Raw genomic sequence first — 12,363 nt, 5'->3', positions numbered from 1 at the left:
CCCATCTGCTAAATCAACTAAGTCTTCCATTATCCAAGAGCTAGCCAAGCAATCAGATTCAACACCACAAACCAGCTCACTGTCAAATGTCCAGAGACCATTGGAACCAACAACATTTTCTCGGATCCAACAATATCACTTGACTTCAAGCACACCAAATTTGTCAGATCCAACACTACTTCGGATCTACCAACAACAACCACCTTGGGTACTCTGAGCCCATTGAAACTGACAACTCCTCAGGTTCTCCAGCAACAGCTGGCCACTGAGCCCCTCAGATCTGTCACCATCCCGGGTCCAACAACGCTCCAAATTTAAAGGTTCATTGGATCTGATGGCTAGGGTTACCTCATCAACACCTATCTCTATGGGTAGGCATTCAGCCGTGAAATATAGCAGGCCAAGGTCTGAGGGAATGGAAGGAACAAATCTGGAGTCCTCAGAGCCACCCAGGAACAAAGCTGGATCTAAGATGAAACACTCATCCAGGCTTAAGGAGAGAGCTCACAGAAGCCAGTAATAGAGCTAGAGGTGGGGAAGCTAGGGGTCATGGAGACCCCACGCACCTACTCCTCTCATGCAAGATCATGTTTTAAGTGCTTCATGGAGGAGAAAGGAGAGAGCCCTCTGGCTCCCTCGGACCCAACTCATCAGGTACAGGAGTGGATACCACATGAGAGTTTCTGTGCACACAGATACCTATTGTGGTACTGAGAAGTATCTCCACCCTCAGTGATAGATTGAGCAGAGCCCTTTAGAGTGTAATCTGTGGGATCTGCATACATCAGTTTTGCACAGTCAAGGCACACCATCACTAACACTCCATCTCTAAATCATCTATGGCCTTTTCCTTATCAGAATTGGATCCAGAGCCCTACTCAAGGGAACAGAGTCCAAACCTGCAATCCGACCCATCATCAAATGAGGCAGTGGTCAACAGGGAGCCAGTTTCCGCGCCGCCGCCCCCCCCCCCCCCACAGATGACTTCTGGCTCTATGCTGAACAGATGCTCAGAATGCTCTGAGCCCAAGCCCAGAGAAAAGATACTGAAACACCTATATTCAGAAAACTCAGCCACCGTGTTCTCAATAATTGAGGGGTTTGTAGAGTTGATATGAGAAACCAGCTTCAGTTCTTCCTACATTCCAAAAAGGTAGAAGGGCTTTATAAAACCAAACAGGACAAATGTCCTTTCCTATTTACTCACCCTCTTCTGTCTTCATTGATCACCAAGAAGATGCGATCAAGGCATAGTCAAGGTAATGACTCTACACCTGCCAACAAAGTGGGGGAATTAATATGTTAATAAAAATATTACTTTAAAAAAAACAAAAAACAAAGGAGGGGGGGAAGCTAGATGGTCTGGAACAAAAGGTTTATGCATCTGCAGCCCTCAACATAAAGATTGCAAATTACACAGGCATCATGAAGGTTTACCAGATCTTTGTGTGGAACAAGATGGCAGCATATAATGACCATTTGCTGGAAGACCAAAGGGTTCTCATTAAGATCATCCAGGAGTAGGCAGTTAGACTCTTTAAGCAGCAGATTAATGCTGGAAAGAACATGGCTGACTCATCCACCAGGGCATTCGTTTCAGCTGTAGTGCTGAGGAGTCACGCATGGCTCTAGTCCACTGCTTTGCCTGTTGAGACGAGAAACAGGATAGAAGTTCTACCATTTGAAGGTCAACATTGTTCTCAGTAAAAACCAAGTATCTTTCCCCCAAACAGAAAGGCTGACAGACTGTGAGATACTATGGAGTTTTGCTGCCCTCCTACCAATTAGGATCTTGGCCTCTCAACGACAACAGCAACAACAGTATAGAGGTCATTATTCCAGATACCGGCCATACCAGCACCTGTATCCTCATAGCAGCTCAACACCTACCAGTCAAGGACAATATCAGCAGCATAAACCTTCTCATAAACTAAAATAAGGTGCCTAATCAGCCAGTGGCAAAGACCTGGGCCAGAGTCAGAAGCAATTAGCACAAGGGGAATCTGGTGTATTTGGAGATAGAGTCACCCAATTTTATGCAGCTTGGGCGGCTATCACCACAGATGTTTGAAGTTTTGAGATAATCAACACCAGTTATACAATTGAGTTTAACAGTTCCCCATGTCTGGCTTTTCCTTGTAAATTAACACCTTGCTCAAGTGGCAGATCTGATCTGAATTATGGATTGGATCAAAGACAACGAACAGTAAAACTGGAATCAGCAGATCTAGATGAAGGCTTACCTTATGGATAAAGAAATCATCCAGAATGTGTATAACACAAGAAAGGGGTCATATAATTAGAAATGGACTCTTGAGAATATGGTTTAAACGTCAGAAGTTACTGAGTCCCCCAAACTCTCCACTCACGTCTCTAATAGAACTTATTACGACAAGAATATAACAACAACAACATTCGATTTATATACCTCCCCTCAGGACAACTTAATGCCCACTCAGAGCGGTTTATAAAGTATGTTATTATTATTTCCACAACAATAATCACCCTGTGAGGTGAGTGGGACTGAGAGAGCTCCTAGAAGCTGTGACTGACCCAAGGTCACCCAGCTGGCTTCAAGTGGAAGTGGGGAATCAAACCCAGTTCTTCAGATTAGAATCCCACACTCTGAACCACTACACCAAACTGGTGTATGATATATAAACATTTTTTTTAACATGGCGATATGATAAATGGTCTGCGGAAACTCAAGTCCTGGCTAGATATTAGAAATGAAGGAATTAATATTCTTTCTTGGACAAGACCTTTCTACCTGTGGAGAGGGCACAAAAATTGAAGTCCCTAATCAGCTCTGTGATAGCTTGTAGGTTCCAATCAGCACTAAAGATCCAAATGCTCCTTGAACTGATGGTGGAGAATACAACCATGACACCCTAGCTAGACTCCACATAAGAGCATTGCAGCTATGTTTCCTATCAGTCCACAACCTCAAGTTAAGATGTATTCCATTCCGAGGGGAGTCATTAAATCACTGCACAGGTGGCTGTATGACTCCCATTTATTTAAAGGGTTCCATTTGTGTCTCCCAAGATTGAGGTCACAATTACCACAGAAGGTTGGGGGACACACTGTGACCACCTGACAGCCTGTGGCACATGGTTGGAGGATGAAAGGAGACTGCACATAAACATACTTGAAATGAGAGCAGTACATACACACTTATCCTTTGCAGATATTGTGCGAAACAAAAATATACAAATAGTTACAGACAATTGTTCTACTATGTTCTACATAATCAAGCAGGGAGGTACCACATCAAGAAACCTCTGTCTGGAATCCATGTTGATTTGGGATTGGGAAGTACATCACAATGTTTTTCTTCAGGCTGTTTATATCCCCAACTACATCCAGCCTAATTTTGGACAGACTGAATAGGTTAGGTTCTTCCACTCGTGAATAGTTACTGAGTCATGCATACTACTGATCTTCCATTAGTGGGGATTCCCAGACATAGATCTATTTGCAATAAAGGAAAACAAAAAGGCCCTGTTATTTTTTTGTAGAGGGGGAATGGACCCATGACGCATTCTAGATGACATGGTCAGGGTACCTATTTTATGCCTTCCTGCCCATATACCTAATAGCTCACACCATCAGCAAAATGCACGTGGAGAAGACAAATGGTATAGTAATAATACCCTTCTGGCTATGTCAAGCGTGATTTCGCAGGTTGTTACTAATGGCCAACAGCAACTTCCAACAGCTATCTTTGAGGCCAGACCTGCTCCTGTACGAAGGAGTGAAGTATTGCAACATCCCAGACTCAAACTGACAGCCTGGTTAATCCCACAGTAGGTGGCCTCCCTGAAGAAGTAGCAGAAGTTATACTGAATGCTAGAAAGCCTAAGACTAGGAGGTCTTATATTCACAAATGAGATAAATTTGTAGCATTGGTCCAAAAGCAAAAGGATTAACCCTTACACTTGGCCATTAGCCCCTATTCTAGAATATCTGTTGATCTTAAAACATGCTGGGCTTTCTACCTGTTTGATCAAGGTATATCTAGCAGCAATATCAACATTTCACTTCCCTGTAGACAAGAAAGCAGTCTTTTCACACTACACGTCCAAACTGTTCCTAAAAGGTGTTCACAACATGTTTCCCCCAGTATCTCAAATCGTACCTCAGTGGTCTTCATAGCTGGTACTGGCAAAGTTGATGGCTAAATCGTTTGAGCTCCTGGCCACCTGCCACTTAGGGACTCTATGAAAGTGGCATTCCTGGTGGCTATTACTTCTGCCAGATGAGTAAGTGAATTAGCAGTGTTGTGCATAGATTCATCTTTCGTGAAGATTTATTCAGAAAAGGTAGTGCTTAGACCTAGTTTGGAATTTCTTCCAAAGGTAGTTTCTAAATTTGATACCTCACAGGAGTTAATACTCCCTGTCTTCTCTCCTTCTTTGGTATCCAAGGCAGAGAGGACACTCCATACACTAGATCAGATCAGATGTTCAATTGTTTGTTATTCAGGCCCAAGTAAGGGGGGGGGGGAAGGCTACTTCTCAGAGCATTGTCAGATGGGTAGTTCAGGCCATTAAAATGTGCTATGAACAGACTAACTTACCTTATCCACTGGAACTCCATGACTATTCCATCAGGTCTCAGGCAACGTCAGTAGCCTTTCTCAAAGGTGTTCCCTTGCAAGACATCTGCAGAGTTGTGACAGGGACATCAGCTGATAACTTCATCAGGCATTATGCCCTAGATGTACATAACCGGAGGGAAGCAGCCATGGGTCCAGCAATACTGCAAACACGGCTCCCATGGAGAGCACACCTCTCCTCCACAGATAAGCAGCATGTTAATTTCCCATGTAGGACTGCACAGAAGACCAAAAATAACAACAAGGTTGCACTTACCTGTAACTGTTGTTTATTGAGGTCTTCTGTGTAGGCACACACACCCTCCCTCTCCTTCCCCCTGCAAGCTGTTCATTACTTACCTAAACAGTCTGGCAGCTAAGGAGGAACTGAGGCTTGGAAGCACCACTTCTCCCAGAATGTGGGCTGTTTCAGTGGGAAACAGCTGTGCATTCACTGTGGGAGGGGCAGGTGCCCCTAAAGGAATTTTTAAGCTGCAGAATCTACTGATTAGCAGTCTTGCTTATGTGCAGTCCCATGTGTGCCTGTACAGAAGACCTCAGTGAACAACAGTTATAGGTAAGTGCAAACCTGTTTTATTTCTGTAGCTGCTTGATGATTTTGAGTTGCTCACATACTGTAGCAGATATAGACGCATCTCTTTTTTTAACATCGCTACAGATACGGAAGTTCAAGGTCAGCCAAGTTATAATGGAGAAGTCCACTATGCTCTACAACAAATTCAAGACCATGTTTCTTGTTGGAGAAGGAGACTCTGTTCTTTCACAAGTGTTGAATAAGTCACTTGCTGAGCAGAAGCAGCATGAGGAAGCAAACAAAACCAAAGAACAGTGGAAGAAAGGACCAAACAAGAAAACAGAAAAAGATAGAGAGCAAACAGGTATGTGAAGCTTCATCAGGACTATTTAAATTTTAATTCAAAACAACTATGGCAGACCAATTTCTGTATATGTTAGCTTCCAGTTAGAATAAGATCTTGGTTTCTAAATTAATATGAAAAGCTTCTTTGACCATCTCTACACTAACAGTGAAATCCTAAATAGAGTTACTCCAATCAATGGGCTTTGACTAGAGTAACTCTACTTAGGATTTTGCTGTGTCAGTGTCTAAAAGATACATTAATGTTTTGAAAAACCAGGTTAATGGGAACACTAATTAGCTTTCACAGTTCATTTCCTTTTATTTAAAAAAAAGCAACTTGGTTGCATCACTATTTTCTACATCGATACAGGGTGTAGAAATGCATCAATGGAAAATGTGAATTATGCTTCTCCCCTCTCCTTCCCCCAAACTTTGAAGTAGGCAGGTTCTGGTGCAAACTAATGTGTCTTGGTTTGAATGTACTATTGAACCCTAAGTATAATCTGGGTTGACATAGGGGGACATGGTCATGCATCAGATCAGATACTACTTTCTAAATGGGGAGGAATGCAGGGGGGAAAGACATGTACGTTCCTGAGGAAATGGTGTCCTATAACTGGGTAGAAAATACCTTATGAACCTACTTTGAGTGAGAGCTTTACAGATGTTTTCTTGCAGGTTTACTGATCTCTCCTCCAAAAAGATAAAGCGATACTATTTTCAGAGCTGGCAGTTTGCTGCAGCAAAAGGACATTATCCAGTCTTACATGGTTCTGTCCTGCACATACTTGTGTTTCTTTAAATCATGTCTTTTGTGTTCACATTTTAGTATATAATTCCTTGAAGCAGCCAATAAGATTCAGCCTGAAAATAGCCAAAGCTGTTCTTCTTTTGATGATGCCATTGCTTGGAGTTATTTCTATAAAAGCAGGACGCTGCAGTTTAGAAAAATGAACATGAATGATCAGGAAAAAAACCCTTGCAGACCCATGCTATTGAGTAGAGGCCATTTTGTAAAATGTTGGGGATGCCGATGCATTTGATATAGAAATATTAAATGTAACATTAGTTTAGTTGTAAATCAAAATCCGCAGTTAGAATAATATACAAGCAGGTGGCAGATCTGTACGGTAGCCACTGCCAGCATAGATACATTTTGTTTAAGAAAGATTTCAGGCAATACATTCGGTGTGTAGAGAGAATTCAGTAATAATGATCATGCATTTAATATCTGTTGCTTTTTATGATTGGAAAACTGTTTTTCATGTTGCCCAATTCTTGCCATATTGTCAAGCTGCCTACACTTCATGGATCTTTAGCTTTTTCACAAATCTTGTCAACTTTTTAACTGTCTCATTTTATTTACATGCTGCATCTGTTCAAAAAGAATGTAGCAGCAAGTTGCGTAGCTACGAAGACTGCTTTAAATTTTATACAAGAATGATCAAGAATTTAGTAAAAACAACCTGTTCAAATCACACCTTTATTTATCAATGCTATGGTTTTACTTAATCTTTTTTTATTTGATATTTGTAAAGAAAGATACATTATGTGCATTGATTGTTAGACCAATTCTTTCTTAACATTTAACAATCTGTAAATTTAATTTGTTTGGTCCATAAATTTTCCCACTTGCTCAAATCACTTGAGCAATCTACATGCATAGATTGTACATGTGAGTGTACTCCTAATCATATGGCTTACTCCCTATATATATTGAGTTGCTTAAGCAAGAGAATCAATTGTACCTCACCATCTATGCAGTCTTCATATTACCATATTTACTCAAAAGGAACATAGCTTTCCCCCTCTTTTTTGCTTTCTAAAAAAAAGATCAAGGGGGTCCTCCTCTAATCTACTGACTCACGTTTATGGCTCAGAATAGTATCCTACACCAGCTTTTGTTTTCCCCCCTGTGCCTCAGGCCAGAATTGCCTAGTAATTCGGGTTTATTTTTTTCTAGGAGAGGAAAACTAAAAAATCCTGCAGGTTTTACAGTAGTTTATCACAACATTAGCTGTTGCTCTTATGAGTTTCTGGACATTTTCAGTAGGGAAGGATAAGACAAGTAGTTAATTTTAAACAGCCCTGCTGTATTGATAGTGTTGCCTGGTAGGGCAGACCTAGGCAACCAGTAACTTACTTACCAGTGATGTAATGATATCACGAGATCACTGACAATGAGCTGACATCATTCCTTGTATGCCTGGTAGTGATGTCACTGCATTGCCAGGGATGCTCAAGCCAGTCTCTTGTCTTTTAAAATGTGAAACATGATCCAGTACTATTTATGAACAGTTACAATGCAAGGAGGAGCAAAAGGTGAAAGTAATTATTCTATTCTGTAGTGTATATTGCTTGAATATTGTTGTATATTGAGTACTATGTGATAAACTTTGTTTATATTGCTACCTTTTAAGGAGAAAAGAAAATTGAAGCAAAAAAGGAGAATGGGGGCTAGAAAGAAGGACGGGAGCAAAGAATGGGAAAAAGTTGAAGTCAGGTTATGGGGGAAGTGAGATAAGTGTGGATTAGAGGAGCAGCAGAGGGATGAATTTCTTCTTCTCCTCCACTCCCATGAGTTCTTGAGGTTGCTTCATATGTTTTATCTAGATAGAATCTTTTAAGTAAAATGAGATTGTGCTGTCTGTTGCCATACCAGAACTGAGGGAAGAAAAGCTAACCTAACACTTCAACATGATTCTTTTAAATTCCTATTGGTCATAATACTAAATTCCATGAAAACTACTGGAATAAAAGTTACCAGTAAACTCCAGTGTCTTTGTTTTCAGTAGGAATTAGTGTCAACTAACTTTAGTTGAATTGGGCCCATTAGCTTGAACTTTAATTTTTCCATTTGCAAAAGGGGGCAGTTTTTGCCAAACCCCTCTTCCTGCCACAGATTGCCATGCCCCCTGAAATCCTTATCCTGCGGGGCAAATGGACCCCAGCAACTACTTGAGCAAAGCAGGGTCTGTGAAAAGGGAGATATCAATGAAAATTCTCCTTCCAGTGGCAGAAGTGCCTTCTGCAAATGGAAAGTGCAGGTAAGATCCAAACCATTGTCTTTACGTTTGAGGAAATATGGAGATTTTGTTGCTGTATTCCAGAATCCACAGTTTAGGAAACTGTAGTTCTTAACAGTGTTGGCATACTTTCATGGATGCTTTTAAGCAATGAAGGCGTATTGTGAAGTTGCCAAAATTGTCTCTGATCTTGTTTTAATTATCAGTTTTTAGGCATGCAGTACTGTGTTAGTTACTGCTTTCTGCACTAATAGTGCAGTTACATCAGTACAATCAGTAGAACTGCAGTAGTGCAGTAGAAACAGTACTACTGTTGCAAAACTGACATTAGTTACTATTTTGTCCTTTAAAAACCAATTTTTTTCTTCTTCATTTTAAAGGCACAAAAATAGTGAATGGAGGATCTGATGCTCAAGATGCAAACCAGTCACAACAGAATGGAAGTGGCATAGAGGAAAAAAGAGAGAAGACTGATGCAGGCGGTAAGAAAAAGTAAGTAGTGGTTTACAGTTGTAAGATAAGCAATAAGGATATTATTTATTCTGCTTCAGTTATCTTCAACCAGCTATATAAAGCTTAAAGAAGTTTTGAACGTGGTCCTTTTTTACTTGTTGTCTTAGGGAGAACAAAAAGTACCCAGTTATGCTCAGTGTTCAAGTAAAAAACATGTTAGAATTGTATGTTCATGGATAACCAAATTATATTAATATATTTTAGTGATAAATCAGTTCACCTGAATTGACACACTAATGCATTTCCTGAATTACCCTGTTCTCTTGTTCTTACTAAATCATTAAGGATTGCTAATTTTAATGTTCTAATAACTGTTTTTGAAAGCTGTATCAAGATGTTGTGTAGAAACTGTAGTCTTCTACATTGATTAAGATACAAGCTTTTAGTAAACTCTGATATTACTTTTTGAAGGCTGAATCTTTAGCTGTAGTTAGCGTCCAAGTGAATTACTAGCTTAAGAGCTGGTGACTGCATACCACCTAAAAGAATAAAAAAGAACTAATTCTAAATTCCTGTGGGTTTGAGGCATGGTGTTTAGCATCTAAAAAGAAGCTAACAGGCCACTTACCAATCCCACTTTACTGGGATTTATTTCTATACTATATCAGGACTGCTTAGATAAACTTGACAACACCATGGATACTACCCAAGACAGGAGTTCCCACCCTATATGCCATGGCAGTGAGAGAAAGAAGTGCAAAAAATTAACTGTTAAAGTCACCTATGAGCCCAAAGGTGGCTGCAGGATTTACTGCTTGGTCCTTACCAACTGTCAATCAGCCTCCACTGACAGTGGGTATTTCTGTCACATCTGTGGTCACACAGAGATACAGCAAGCATTACCCTGAAAAAGAGGCCAAAATAGTGACATGCAGACTCCATTAGGCATAGCCAGTTGGTAGACTTTGAGATACAATATTTTCTGCTTCTGTTATTTGTACTTCCAGGAAGTATAGTGGGGAGATCACCATTTTGTTTTTCTGACTCTAAAGAATTTTATAACTGTAGGCTGTTTCTGATTTTACCCACTGTCCCAAATAGAAAAGAACCTTTTCAGTAATCAGTTATGTATAGTGTTTTTAATTTGTTCAGTACCTATAGATATATACTGGACAAAAAAAATATACCAGGCAAAATACAATTAAAATAATTCCACTTTTTTCCCTCTAGAATGTCTGGTGATGGAAGAGAACAAGAGAAGACGAAGGTTACAACCTCTGACAATGAATGAATGAATGCAGCCTGATTTTTGTAAATCACACATTAAAGAGGACTATAAGGGTTTGCATTTAAGAATTAGATTGCTGAAAGTTTTAAATTTTATAACCATAGTATTTTACCATGTACAATTTTGTGAGGGGTTGTGAAGAATCCCCTTTAACCTTTATTTTAAAAGTATTTAAACATCCTGATAGCGTTGGCCCAGTATTAACAGGCAATACTCAGTTCAGATGTAAAGACCAAGTCAATTTAGAGACTGAAAAGTGTTTGTATGTTTAATGACTAGCACTGTAGTATTTTTTCCTAACTATTCTATGTTCATTTTTGGTTAATGACAGGAAAAAAGTTACTTTTCTTTTAAAGTTGCCAAACTGCTTCACTTGTAGAAATCTATTTTCTTCCTGTTGTCTGTGCATAGTTTTCAGAGTTGTTGTTTGCCAAAGTGTTGTTCACTGTGTTTTGTAAGAAGCTGGAAGCATTTTGTAGCAGCAGTACAAGTATATTCAATCAGTCCTTTATACAGAAGTTAGTTTTGTTCTTGAAAGCTAATTGTGCCAATTTAATATGCTCTTTCTGTGGTATGCTTTTGGTATTCTAGATATTATACTAAGGAAACTGGTGTTTCCATTAAAATTACTGATGCACATTAGTCAAAAAACACTGTCTTGAAGCCATTTGTTTTTAAAAATTAAAGTTATGCAGAAAAAAACTGTATATTTAATTGAACATGTTCCATTTAATACTGGGTGTAAAAGATCACTTCAGCTGCACAAAGTAGTAGAACCATTTAACTTCATAAATTTTCATTCAGTGACTGTCTTGGTTTTGTCCGTAATAATGTCTCTAAGCATTGGAGTTGTCAATGCTGTTCCTCAAGCCAAATAGAAGTATATATGTGAAAGTGACATACAAAAGATCATTTCTGATGTCTCTACCAATGAATATGAAACCTGCAAGCCAAGAATTGTCTGATTATTAGTTCAGATCAGTATATCATATTTAACCTTCACAGCTCACTGCTTTTTGGCTCTTGCTATCCCATTAGGATTGCCAGGTTACAATATAAATAGCAGATACGGTCTGTGCCTTAATGGGATATTGCTGTGTATGTTGTCTAGAGCTTTATGATCATACACTTGTGTAGGCATATAAACAAAATGAATGGAACTTTGCTCCCTTCATTTCCCCCCTCACGTTTATGCACCTTGTGTTCATTGCCATGTCTTCTGTGCAGTACCACACAGGAACTGTGCAAACCAGCCATGGATGTTCTGAAGCTCCTTAAAGGCATGAGACACTCACCTAGCCTTTTGCACACTTTTCTCTCAGGCACAGCCATGAAAGGTCATCATGGCTGAAAGTGGCTCTTTGGGAGATAGCACTGAAGGGCGCTACCGATTCCAAGAATAATGCCGCAGATGAAGGACCACAGCACCCAGAAGAGGTCTCCTCAGCTTCTTCAGCATGCTCAACACCTCTTACCACAGAGAAGGACCAGTCGGTTCTAGTTGCTCCTTCGACAGTTCTACTTTGGTGCCAGTCAGAGTGCCCACAAAAAAGGCTAAGCTCAAAATGAAGCAAGCCAATAAACAGTCAACTTTAAAGACACAAAAAAGGAAAAAGTCCTCCTCTTCAGCTCCAATCACATTGGTTACATCAAATCTACCCAGGATTCCAAGAACTGCATCTCCAAACCTCCAAATACCATTCTGCTTTGGCTCCATCCCTTTCAGAGGGTGAAATTCGAGAACTGGAAAAATTGTCAATAGCCATTTCTCCATTGCCCGTCACCAATACAGCCTGTGGAAAGACAGAGGGCTACTTCTGGCCAGTTGGAAAGTGACAGTCACTTGGAACTGGCTCCCCACCATAGATGCCATTGGTTCCATTATTCTCTGTACAGTTCCCCATACTGTTACTACACTTACGGGTTTGAAGGGTCACCAGGCATGTACTTGCTGTCAGTTTCTGTTCAATGGATCTTCTCAAAATATCCGCCCCGATCAGACTAGGCAGAGACAGATTCGGTAAACGGTTTTATTCAGGAATTCCAGTACAACCAACTAACAATTGCTGAGAATGACTGTTTAACTGTAACAATAATGACTATATACTCCTTGCCC

General features: G+C 40.0%; 1 protein-coding gene across 6 annotated transcripts in view; it reads left to right on the top strand.

Annotated features, from left to right (window-relative positions):
* PSIP1 (PC4 and SRSF1 interacting protein 1) overlaps window positions 1–10,961 on the top strand; it is a 51,565-nt gene extending 40,604 nt beyond the window's left edge. For all 6 annotated transcript variants that reach the window (XM_054987684.1, XM_054987687.1, XM_054987686.1 and 3 more), the window contains 3 exons: window positions 5,280–5,499; window positions 8,887–8,998; window positions 10,190–10,961. In XM_054987684.1, coding sequence (XP_054843659.1) covers window positions 5,280–5,499; window positions 8,887–8,998; window positions 10,190–10,250 — 393 coding nt within the window. In that variant the 3' untranslated portion in view covers window positions 10,251–10,961. The remainder of the gene's footprint in view (window positions 1–5,279; window positions 5,500–8,886; window positions 8,999–10,189) is intronic.
* Window positions 10,962–12,363: the final 1,402 nt, after the last annotated feature.

The sequence above is a fragment of the Eublepharis macularius genome, chromosome 8 (genome assembly GCF_028583425.1).
Source record: "Eublepharis macularius isolate TG4126 chromosome 8, MPM_Emac_v1.0, whole genome shotgun sequence".
Taxonomy (NCBI): Eukaryota; Metazoa; Chordata; class Lepidosauria; order Squamata; family Eublepharidae; genus Eublepharis; species Eublepharis macularius.
The sequence above is the reverse complement of the archived record's forward strand: the minus strand, read 5'-3'. Positions and strand labels throughout refer to the sequence as shown.